Source organism: Misgurnus anguillicaudatus, chromosome 7 (genome assembly GCF_027580225.2).
Source record: "Misgurnus anguillicaudatus chromosome 7, ASM2758022v2, whole genome shotgun sequence".
NCBI classification, from domain to species: Eukaryota; Metazoa; Chordata; class Actinopteri; order Cypriniformes; family Cobitidae; genus Misgurnus; species Misgurnus anguillicaudatus.
In genome coordinates this window covers 18,879,711-18,892,256 of record NC_073343.2, presented here as the reverse complement: position 1 = coordinate 18,892,256, position 12,546 = coordinate 18,879,711, and the positions used below count along the sequence as shown (strand labels likewise).

The following is a 12,546-nucleotide window of genomic DNA, read 5'->3' as shown; positions in this document are numbered from 1 at the left end:
AGACTAGAAAACTATGTTGGTATCAGTGGTCAGGCGTTAGCCTGGTTTAAATCGTATCTAACCAATCGCTACCACTTTGTTTATGTAAATGAGGAAGAGTCATATCACTCCCTGGTTAAAGGTCACATATTTTTAGGCTTTCTAGAGTTTTATTTTAGGTTATGATGTCCTTACGAATATATATTTGCTGTTTAAAAACAATCTCTATATATTTTTTACAGCTCCTCCTTCAGGTCGTTTTGGCATGTAATAAGTAATATTCATGAGCCTCTCTTCTGATAGGCCTGTTATTTTATGAGTGAAATACGCAGTTGAAATAAAGTTACCCATGGAATTACACTAAGTGTTAGTTTCTGGACACTAAATATAGGTTAGTAAACCAATAGACACAGAGACTAAGAGATTTTAACCTTACCATGTTTAACTCAATAAACAAACAGACACCAAAAGGGCTTGTGTCTGTAACTTAAGAATACAAACAACGTCTGATTTCCAACAGATATTCTATCAAAACCGGTGGCTACCAAAGACTTTAACTTTACAAAACAACACTTTAGCATCTAATTAGCAAACACGTTAGCGTTGCATAACTGTTTACAACATATCATTTCAGTTTTCTCTGGCTCCATAATGTAATTTAAAAGTTAGGACTGCTGATCATTCGCATGCGATTGTCTCGTGCATCTCTTCAGTAGAGCCGGTTCATTGATTAGTAGTAAATCACCATCAGCTGCTTTCAGAAGCGGCAGCCGGATCTGAGAGCAGGTGATGCCGTTTTACTACGAACGACGAGATTCGCGTGACAATCAAGTGCAAGTTATCGTGCAGCCCTGCTTAATATGCGTTTACTTACGGGTTGTGGATTTAAGGTCGGATCCAACAAAGTAAGGACTGCAACATCTTTGATGAGTAGATTCCTGGACAAAACAGCATTGAACCGCCACACCGAAGCAGTCACTTGTGAAATGTTTAGATCAGACGGCTAAAGTTGAACTAATTGTTGAAGAATTTCTAATTAAATAAATATTAGCCATTGTTCTCGTATATTAATGTTTTCAGAAGCCTTTGCAATGATTTAGTTTCCTGACATCCATCAATTGAACAGCATTTTCTCACGTGGTGTGATATAACTTCGGAGTTTGTGTAGCAACAAGGGGGTGGGGCAGTTGACGTAGCAAATTCACGGAAGTACAAACGAACCGTTTTAACTCACAGCTACTTCAAGCAGGCTGTGTGAATTTAACTCTTAAATGACTGTTTTGAAACTTATATGGTACTTACATAGACCCTAGACCTCAGTTATCATGAAAAAAGCCACAAAATTTCAGTTTTGACCATATGTGACCTTTAAATACGGCGTACCGCAGGGTTCAGTTTTAGGTCCTATCCTATTCTTGTTATATATGTTACCTCTAGGAGACATTATCAGGAAACATAACATAAGTTTTCACTGCTGTGCGGATTATACCCAGCTTTACATCTCGTCACATCCTAGCGAAACCCACCAGTTTTCTAAGCTAACAGACTACATTAGCAATACACGGAAGTACACTTAAGTACACGGAAAAGCACAGTATACCTTTATCACTGCCCTCTTGGGTTCTTCTCTTCTTCTGAGCCTCTTCTGCCTATTATAAACAACAACAAAAAACATTTCCTGCTGTTTCATGGTCTTGCAAGGTAAATGTGAAACTGGTTGAACCAGATTTTTCCAAAGATGGAAATGAAATAAACATCATGTACCTTACTATGCTGAGGTTTGGAATAATGATAGAAGAAGGGGTTAAACTCTTTCAACCATTCCTTCTTCAGCTCATACAAGCCATGACCTGATACTCCAGGTTTCCTAGACAAACCGAAAGTCTGTTTATATGTTTGGAAGAACTTGGGAGGACTTTATATTTTGGGATAGTTTAATCCTGATAAATATATGAAGAGTTTGGTTCCAAAACGCAATAAATCCATTTGGACTAATTTCGGTAAAAACTTGTTTTCTATACCAAGAAAGTGACAAGATGAAAACCACTATTTTCTGTTACAAACTTTCACATAGCATATTTAGATTATAAAAACATAAATTAAATCCATAATTTGATTTTCAAAGATTTATTATAAAATCTGATAATTTTTTCCACAAAATGCAATAAATACATGACAAGTTATTTTTTTTAAATCTATAAACTATTGAATCAATATATAAATGTGCATTCATCTTTGCCATGTTATAATCATTTAGTTGACTAGTGGTATACACTGATTAAACATTAATAGCATTAAACAAAACACTTACTCTGTCATATTAAGAACACTGTCATTGCTGCGGTTATACTTGGGACGTCGTCGCTGAACTTTATCACAGCGATCAGCTGTAAAATGTTTTGGTTCTGCTCGATTTTCGTTGGCTTCACGTAAAATAATGGACATTTTTTCATAAGATCCGCTGTTTGGTTTTGGAACCAAACTCTTCCTTTATTTGAATTTACTCACTTGAAGGTGGCAACCTTAGTTATGACGGATTCAACTCCTGTTTCATTACTTTCCTGTGATGCAACAAAAGACGTTTCACCTCAAAATTGTTTATTGATCACAATTAAAGTCACAGGTTTGTACTTACAAAGTACAGTAAAAGTGGCTTATAAAATAACTTTCATCTTCAGGCAGACTTTTGGCAAGGCTGCTATGAGCCATGGGTTCAACACACAGCAGATGAATAACCTCCCTCATAGTCACATCTTCTTTAGTCACGTCACTGATTCCAGGTATGTACCGCTCACCTGCACATTGGACGTAGTAAAGTATAAAATAACTAATGACAAATCAGTTCACCAATCAAAAGGCAGTATAGTTGCTGTATTACTTGAGATTTATTAACTGATGAATAGTGAATCCTGTCCATCAAGAGAAATCATGTGGGGTAAAACTAATATGTTTGTATGTATGTATTGTTTTGGTCAAGGTGAGAACTTGCCTACAATGATGATTATCAGGTAAAGGTGAGAACTTGCCTACAATGATGATTATCAGGTAAAGCATCTCCTCTGTTAAACTATTCCACTGCTTCAGCACCTCCTGTGTGGTGAAGAAGCAACTATTTCACAACAATTTCAGTAACTTTAAACACTTATAATAAAATAAAAAATATAAACATACAAAAAACAAGGAATAAGGAATAAGTAAGTAAATACTTAAACATGTTAATTGTAATATTGTTTATCTACAAAAAAAACAAAAAAAAAACAAGGTAAACATTTAAAAAAAACGCCATTTAACGAAGCCATTGAACTGCAACAAAAGATTATCTAAAACATGCACTGATGTCACAGCATCATTCTAAAAATAACTGTAATATCTTTGCCTATCAACAATGGAATTGATTCACAAATATAGGTTTACTCACCTGATCTTTACTAGGGCAGTTACCGTTAAAAATATCAAAAAGTTCAAATCTCAAAAGAATGAACATAAGAAAGTGGTCCGGGTCCATTTTGGAAGCAGCAATCTGGAAATGGTCAGAAAATGTCATTAATCTCAGATCTGGTAAAACACTTTAAAGTTTGCAAATATTTATAACTTTTAATGATTTTCTGTCCATACCTGCAGCATGATAATATCCTTATCAAACATTTCAGTCCTGCACTTAACATCCTGATAATAATACACCTAACATAGTAAAGAAAAAACTGATTAGTAACGTAACAAAAGTAACATTTACCGGTATGCATTTAATTCCATTACCAAGTTATTTTCCACCCACTTTAAACTTAAAATACAATACAGATAGCAAACATTTTAAGTTTGATTGCAAGTGACATCATTTAAGAATTTTTTAGGAAAATTGTATGAAAAAAAAACAATTCCAAATCTGTGGAAGCTCACACTACAGGATTTATAAAATGATGGCCTATCATGAATCTGGTTGCAGCAAACACACAGGAGAATCTTGACAGCTTTTTTAAAATCAGAAACATGCTTACACTACAAGATTTGTAAATCATGGCGCATCACACACTACAGGATATTATAAAGATTATCATACCAGAGCAAGCACATCTCTCATTGGCTATTGTAAAAGTAATGATGTAATCATCCTGAAAATTATGCCGACAAATGAAAGCCGATAAATGATGGATTATTTTGGTTTGTTGAACCACTTCACTTGCTCATTGCTGGCCATGTGGAGTTTTGATTGGTGCTTTCTGTGACATAGCACGATGATGACACGTGTTGCGGGCTTAAGAAGAGTAGGCTAGTCTAGCGCAAAGACAATGTGTCCGCGGTCTGCGAGTTTCTCATTGTGAAAATAATATGAATATTTATCGGCCTATAGATATCGGTTATTGCCCCCAAATACAAAGAGTTATCGGTTATCGGCATCGGCCAAAATTTCCATATCGGTGCATCCCTACCTTTTGCTTATTGCTTTTGATGTTTTGAATGTAAAAACCACGCAAACTTCATAAGTAGACCTTACACAACAGTATAAAACATTAAAAACGCCAGATTCACTGCACCTTTAACTCTCCCGTTTTCAGGTGCCTGCACCAGCGCGCTCTGTCCGCTTCTGTTACACGCAGTATAAACTCACGCTAGGGGCTTAGTTACAAAATTTAACAGAAATGGCTAAAAAGGTTAGAGCAAAACACAATCCGCAAAATGCAAGCTATTATTTGATCAATAAGCCCTTTTGCACTTGAACACAGATGCTCAGTGCATGTTCATGTTTCATGCCTGTTCAGTCGTATGTGGATCTTTTATGAATCGTCAATAGACCAGGATTGTTTTCATTTTAAAACATTTTTAAAACAAAAATAAACTAGTGTAAACAGGGCATAAGGGATTAAATCTCACCTGGCTGACGAGTGACAGGCCGTTTCTACGCCACATGTCAGCACACACCTGAGCTGCTAGCACCACACAGCGCAGTGACTGTTCTGTCATCTCAATGAAGTTCAGCTGAGCCTGCAACACAAACACAGTTGTAAAGCTAAGCACCAAAACTCAACACATTACATGTTTATTCTTTGAATTAAAACAGCACTTACAGGATCCACAAAGTCAGGGAGGTACTGAACTGCTCCGGTTTTACACAAAAGCACATATAAACCTAAAAGCAAATATAGACCGAGTTTAAACACACACCCTTAATAACTTAAAAAAAGCTAAATAATACAGATTATTAAATGCAATTATTATTAAAGGAAAACACTACCGTTTTCAATATTTTACTAGGTTCTAACCTCAACTTTGACAAATTAATACATGAATATATATTTTTTAATGCGTGCACATTATCTTTCTACACTATACAGCATCATGAATGTGTTAGCATTTAGCATAGCCCCATTCATTCCTTAGGATCCAAACAGGGATGAATTGGAAAACCACCAAACACTTCCATGTTTTCCCTATTTAAAGACTATTACATAAGTAGTTATAAGAGGAAGTATGGTGGCACAAAATAAAATGTGACAAATTTTTAAGCAGATAAAAAATGAGAACTATATTGTATGTAGGGATGGGACAATTACCGGTTTCACGATTAACCATGATAAAATGTCCTGGCGGTTAGTATTATCGTTTAAAATGTAATTATCATTACAACCGTGTTTGTTTACCGTGATTTTGAAAACTTGCGGTAAATCCTTTCCAGTCAGAATCAGCTTGACGCACGCACGCGTGCAACATTGGTTTTTGCACGAGAAGGCGTGGCAGAAGGAAAACAAAGTGCCAAATTGGCATTATGGTCTTAGAAACAAGTCTTTTTGAGTTGCTGCGCATTTCTTCTCAAGTGTGTTTTTATCAATCTTATGCCTGCCTGCTGCAGCTGAGTCGTCTATCTTCTGAAATGTGGATGCACAATCTTGTATGTGCGCGCGACAGACCGACCGAACGAGAGAGAGAGAGAGATGCAGCTGATAATGTTGTCATTTTCTAGTTTTTTAATCAAAACCGCATCTCCGCTATTCCGCTATAAGGAGTACTCGGCATGTACTCAATAATTTTTTTTAACTCCTCAAAAAGAATGGAGTTATGGTGACAGCCCTAAATTCAACGTAGAAATAGTCCTCCTAACACACATTTAAAGTGTTATTAAAAAATGTAACAGTGTTTTGTTAAAAAATGTTTTTTAGCAGGTAGTTCTTGTCGGCTTTATCATTTTAAATGTAGATTGCAACACAAAAAAGGCTGGACACCCCTGATTTAATGTTTATGCTTAAAAAAGTGCATATAGCTGCTAATTGTATTTGTTGTTTGCTGATTTTCAAAAATAACACTTGTTAAAATGTTTTCAGTGTATCAGTTCTTTTTGAACATTTCCATCTCAATTTAAGAAAACCATGATAATACTGATAACCGTGATAACTTTGGTCACTATAATCATGATATGAAATTTGCTAACCGTCCCATCCCTAATTGTATGGCGGAAGAGCACGTAGTTTGCAGACCTTTGACCTCGGGCGCAGTATATTGACAGAATTTTTAACGAAAAGGGGAGTTGTCAGGGGTGATGATGTTACTGCGCCCGAGACTGAAGTGCTGCAAACTAAGTGCTCTTCCACCATACAATATAGTTCTCTTTTTAATGTAATAAAATTTTTTCCTTTAAAGGGATATTTTTGCCATAAATTTTATATTAATTCTGTTTAAAACCTTTCTTGGGTTTAACTCACTAATACAGCATTTAACAGCCCACTGGAGAAGATTATCAGAAAATAATGACTTACATTTTTATTCTGTTCCTCCATCCAAAACATTGTAACTCATAAAGAGACTTACATAGGGAATATATAGCTTATACAGCAGGGTTCCCCAAATCTTAGCCTGGAGGGCCAGAGCACTGCAGGGTTTGGCTCCAACCCTGATCAAACACACCTGAGCAAGCTAATCAAGGTCTTCATGATCACTAGAAAATCACAGGTGGGTGTGTTTGTTTAGGGTTGGACCTGGACTCTGTAGTGCTCCGGCCCTCCGGGGTAGGATTTGGGGAACCCTGTTATACAGGAATAGATGGCATCATGTGGAGCACATTTATAGCACTTTGTAGCCTGTCTGAACCAGTCATCATTCACTTTCAACTACATAAATACAAGGGAATAAAGACTGTGCCGTATTTTTGTGCTTCAAGAATCATAAAAAACACTCTGCTAACCAGCCAGCAGTCTAGAGACGGGCAGGTGAATGGAGACAGGCTCCTGGGAGACTTTGTAAGGCCGTGCATGGAGGATTTGCTTGCACATGTAGCTGTCAGTTGGCTCTCTGCGGAAGGGCTGGTTGGTGCAAGACATTAAAACCTGATAACACTCCTGAAAGGCCAACAGCAAGACCTTCTCCTGTGTATATAAATAAAACAGACCCACACATTGTCACATATCAAGGTTAAACAAAATTTTAAAGCTAATTAACAAAGAAAGAGTAATGGGCTCTACAGTGAACTATGTTATACTTTTGATGCATGCCCTGAACCATTTTTACAATTACATGCTGTATAATGCACCAATGAGCCATTACATTATGACCTGCCTAAACCCACTTTTCCAGACCGAACCATTTATGTTCAATTTGGTTAATGTCAGATGAATTTGGATGCGAAGGGGATATTAAAAAAATCACCATCATGTTCTTTGAACCACACCTTGATTCTGGCATGGCACATTATCCTGGTGGTAATGTCCATCACAGGCAGGGAACACAGTTGCCATGAATGGGTGCACTTGGTTCACCACAATGTTTAGATACTTGAAACACTTAGAAGGGGAAAATCAAGATCTCTAAGTAGCTGTGACTCACATCAGAAGAGCACCAGTCCTGAAACATGGAGAGAATGTGACGTAGCTGCATCTGAAGAGTAAACCCCGCCTCCCACTCTGGCTCCACCTCCACGTGCTGACCAAACTGCCTCTTCACCTCTTCCATCCCCTGATACAAGAAAGACCCAAACCCAAGTACTGGTTAGTGGAAGTGAAAACACAGAACATATCACTGATTTTTTATTATATTAAAAGTAGTGTGTTGGAAAATATGACCTGCATACAACGAAGGAAACTAAGAAAGACACGGAAGCCTTCAAGAAACTTCACTCTCAGTTCCTCAGTCCACGCTGAGGGTTTACTGATGAGAATGTACCTGATATCATCAGAATAAATTAGCATTAAAACGACTTTCAGAGAGATAAACAATATTTTCAATCATTTCAAGGAAACAAGTACAATACAAATAATTTGTCAAACACAGTAATCTGATTAAATATCCGACAAAGCAAGTGAGGCTCTTTATGGCTTAGGTACTCTAATCACACAAAATTATAATACTATCACCAGAGTACTGTAATCAAACATTTATAAAACCTTTATCGTTTTAAAGATCTTGACAACACAAGTTCCATTCATTTTCACTTTCATTTTATGAAAGTACATTCTTCTGCATTTCAGCTTCTGTGTTCCACATAAGTCATATGGGTTTGGAATGCCATGTCATTAGTATAAGACGACAACATTTTACGTTTTAAGTAAATTATTTAGATCTTTTGGGTTCACCTAAGGTCATGGAAGATAACTTGAATCCGGAAGAACTTGTCGGAGTTATAGCCCTGAAAGTGGAAGCGATTGTTGCTGTCGAGGTGTTCCCTCATCATCTCCATTACTGTGTCTATAATCACCTTTATGACGCTGCCCTCCTCGATCAACTGCCTGGCCTATAAATGAGAATACATCACATACATCACATGACCATAAATATGTCCAACTAGTAAGTATGTTTTTGCCCAATGAAAAATGACTGAGAAAAAACAGCATTTGTTTTTTAAAATGCTACTTGAAAGAAGAACATTGTACATGTGTTTCAACGAGCATACTTCTACTATACCTACACTTATACTGTTACCTATACTATAAGATGTTTAGGTTATAAAATATGAGTACAGCATCCTGTCTACCAGTATAAGTACAGCATCCTGTAGGATTCAGTAACTGTACTAAATCCTAGTTTAAAGGGGACATATCATGAAGATCTGACTTTTCCATGTTCAAGTGCTATAATTGGGACCTCAGTGCTTCTATCAACCTAGAAAATGTGAAAAAGAACAACCCAGTAACTTAATTTTAGTCAACCATTTTCTGCAAGCATGTGAAAAAATCACGACACTGCCATTTAGTGCAGAGATCAGCTCATTTGCATTTAAAAGGACACACCCGAAAACTGCACATTTTTGCTTACACCTACAAAGTGGCCATTTTAACATGCTATAATAAATTATCTATATGGTATTTTGAGCTAGAACTTTACAAACTTACTCTGGAGACACCAAAGATGTATTTTACATCTTAAAAACGTCTTGTGAAATGTCCCCTTTAAGACGAGAAAAGTCTCCTAAGTAATGGATACGGATATGACGGCTGTAATTTCATACCAAAGTGGGAACTGTGAAGATCTGTACAGACAAAGCTGTGACTGAAATATTCCTTTGGTGGTCATCACTGATAAAGTCCTCCTGAAGCTGTTTATAGTGCTGAAGGATGATATACACAAGAAATTTTATCTTAGCTTTAACACTTTAAATAATGACAACAAGCATTTATACTCTCTTATAAATAAAATAATACCTCTGTGAATTTCATGGCAAACTGCCTCTTGTATTCTGTGTCCATTAGTAAGCTACTGAAAATTAACTCATGGACGACCTTGCGGGCACCTGGGAAGAATTACAAAAAACAGGTGAGACAAAAACCAGGATATAGTATTCAGATTTGACTTGACTTCTACTAGAGATGTCCCTAACCTATATAAACACTGTAACCCAATGACTGAGGGACCTCATTACTGACCTTTATAAAGTTTGGCATCATGTAGCATGACTCGACTGATCAGGCAGAGCTTATCGTTGTCAACGCCTGGCTCTAAAGCCACCTGGCAAAACACCTGCCTAAAGCCAACTGCAGAACCACAACAACAAAATTATCAAACACAATTTACAGAAATAAACACTGTTACAAGTAGTCAAGTAAGAGGTTAATTTAGATGAGGAGATATCTGACATAAAGTAACAATAATGGGAAACTAAAAACTCAGTTTCTTTATACCAGGAAAATGCAAAAAGTCAGCCAATCACATTTGAGCTTGCAAGACTGAGAAAGTTTATGTGCAAAATGCATAAGGTGATCAGCAAATGGACTCTGGATCAAATCATTTTACTGCATTAGACTTGGTGTGAACATTTGTCAAGGTTCTACCTGAGTATCCAAAGATTTTTTGGAACCATGTGCCGAGTCTGAGGGCAAAGGTCTGGTGAGCCATCACAGCAGTGTGAAGGATCTCCACCCGCAACGGTTGCTGGGTAATGTGCTCTGAGTTACGCTGCAAAGGGAAAATAAAATTGGGTAAATGGACACTCTGTATTACTCAGTACATCTACATAATCCCTTATAATGGGAAATGTGTACACTGTGAAGGGTATTAGGTCTACCCTGATACTGTCTTTTGCTTGCTGACAGGATCTCAGAATGCCTCTTTTCACTGCTTTCCGTCCCTGAAATCATAGCAAAAGCTTTACTGAAAAGTCAATTTACACAACAAAGTTAAAGTGATTTTAACTTTAATATGCACTTACCGGTAATTTGCAAAACTAACCCACTATCAAATAAAACTAACCCAATGTCCACTATCATGTAATTACATGCTTTAAATACTACACCTCTTTGTCAATGAGAGTTGTGTATATTTGAGCCTCATTTTGGTCACAGCCAATAGCTCGCTGAAGTGTGTAAATGACATGGTCATATGAGTGATGCTCATCATTGTAGAGCACACAAAAGTAGGTGTCTTCTTTGACTCTAAACAAGACATAAAACAACACAGTATGTCTTTAATACCAAATACCAAAGCAAAATAAATGAGTGACAAGAGATAAAGAGCAAGGCTGATTATCACACAATACTTCGATTAATATTTATTTATAAGTCCAAATCTGTACAGGCACATCCTGTTATAAATTATAGGCTTTTGAGATTAACTTCAAAATATTCTATGTAAAATCTTCAAGTGTTTAACCTTGAAGTTCTTTTAGTGAAAATTGGAAAGCCCTGTTGCGGAAATTACAGCTTGTTGCTTAAATAATGTATGTGGCTTTATTTACTTTGGCTTCAGCTCCTCTGATAGTTCATCATTCTCCTTCCAAACCAGAAGATCTGCAGTGTAATGCAGCAGTGTCCGGAACAGCGTCTGAGCACGTTCCTGAAGGCCTGAATCTAACGTACACTCATCCTGTAACACACATGACCACATACTTAAAGACTTATAGACTGATAACTTGAAATGACATCTGAAATAGTAGAATGAACACCAAATACCAACAAACATATTTTATGCTCAAATGAAGACACTTGTGAATTTTTTTTTAATAACCAAGGACTTAGCTTTAGCTTAAAATCATTTTTATTTGAAACTAATTCTTGGATGTCCTGCAGGTGAGAAAATTAGCAGCAAATTTTCTGGCGAGTAAATTAGCAGCAACTTATCCTTTTAATTTATGACTAGCAAAGCCCTGGCAACAGGCCAGAAAACAATGGCATATATTAACATATTAAATATAACCTAATTGATATACTGTAAAAAAAACTTCTAAAGAAGTGATTTTCTCTTTCTTCTCTTGTGGGGAAAATAAGTATTTGACACATCAGTATTTTTATCAGTAAGGGGATTTCTAAGTGGGCTGTGACACAAAATTTCCACCAGATGTAGCCATCAAGCCAAATATTGAATTCATACAAAGAAATCAGAACATTTAAGTATACAAGTTGAGTCATAAAAAATAAAGTGAAATGACTCAGGGAATAAGTATTGAACACATGAAGAGAACAAGCTGTAAAATGGCATAGAAAGCCAGGAGATCACCTGAAATCTGTCAGTATTGAGAGAGAAGCCCTGCCCCCTATCAGTACTAATTGATATCAGCTGCTTTAGTCCTAATTGATGTCCTAAAAAGGCTTTTCATTACCCAGGAGGCACACAGGAAAGACTTTATAATGGGTAAAAGCAAATAACTCTCTCAAGATCTTCGTAATCTTATCGTTGAAAAGCATTTTGATGAGAATGATTATAGGCACATTTCCAGAATGCTGAATGTTCCTGTGAGCACTGTGGGGGCCATTATCCGGAAATGGAAAGAGCATCACTTTACCATAAACCGGCAAGAATCAGGTGCTCCATGTAAGATCCCTGTCCAAGGAGTCCAAAGAACAATCAGGAGAGTTCTCCAAGAGCCAAGAACCACTTGAGCAGAACTTCAGGAAGACCTTGCATCAGCAGGTACTAGGGGTGTAATGATTAACCGTGCAAATGCGCATTCTCTCAATTAATGAATTTGAGTTAATTATGGTAAAATCCCGCAACATCCCAAAGCCAGGGGGCGCTCTCGTGCAGAAACTGCCTTTGTGCCACAGAAGATGTAGCATTACAACCCTATTTCAGGAAATGTCTACAGGACTATTTATATCGCTGTTCTTCCGATTGTTTCAGGTATTTTCATGATAATAAAGAATATTTTGAATGATT

General features: G+C 36.8%; 1 protein-coding gene across 1 annotated transcript in view; it reads right to left on the bottom strand.

The window, feature by feature from the left end:
- LOC129417155 (E3 ubiquitin-protein ligase UBR1) overlaps positions 1-12,546 on the bottom strand; it is a 52,935-nt gene that overhangs the window by 26,589 nt on the left and 13,800 nt on the right. The window contains exons 5-24 of the mRNA XM_073869494.1: positions 11,129-11,256; positions 10,688-10,826; positions 10,460-10,522; positions 10,227-10,350; positions 9,822-9,929; positions 9,600-9,688; positions 9,407-9,505; positions 8,535-8,692; positions 8,025-8,124; positions 7,789-7,917; positions 7,151-7,331; positions 5,043-5,104; positions 4,849-4,959; positions 3,595-3,660; positions 3,398-3,499; positions 3,006-3,069; positions 2,650-2,774; positions 2,488-2,540; positions 1,744-1,846; positions 1,580-1,628 (exon numbers count right to left, since the gene is read on the bottom strand). Coding sequence (XP_073725595.1) covers positions 1,580-1,628; positions 1,744-1,846; positions 2,488-2,540; positions 2,650-2,774; positions 3,006-3,069; positions 3,398-3,499; positions 3,595-3,660; positions 4,849-4,959; positions 5,043-5,104; positions 7,151-7,331; positions 7,789-7,917; positions 8,025-8,124; positions 8,535-8,692; positions 9,407-9,505; positions 9,600-9,688; positions 9,822-9,929; positions 10,227-10,350; positions 10,460-10,522; positions 10,688-10,826; positions 11,129-11,256 — 2,053 coding nt within the window. The remainder of the gene's footprint in view (positions 1-1,579; positions 1,629-1,743; positions 1,847-2,487; positions 2,541-2,649; positions 2,775-3,005; positions 3,070-3,397; positions 3,500-3,594; positions 3,661-4,848; positions 4,960-5,042; positions 5,105-7,150; positions 7,332-7,788; positions 7,918-8,024; positions 8,125-8,534; positions 8,693-9,406; positions 9,506-9,599; positions 9,689-9,821; positions 9,930-10,226; positions 10,351-10,459; positions 10,523-10,687; positions 10,827-11,128; positions 11,257-12,546) is intronic.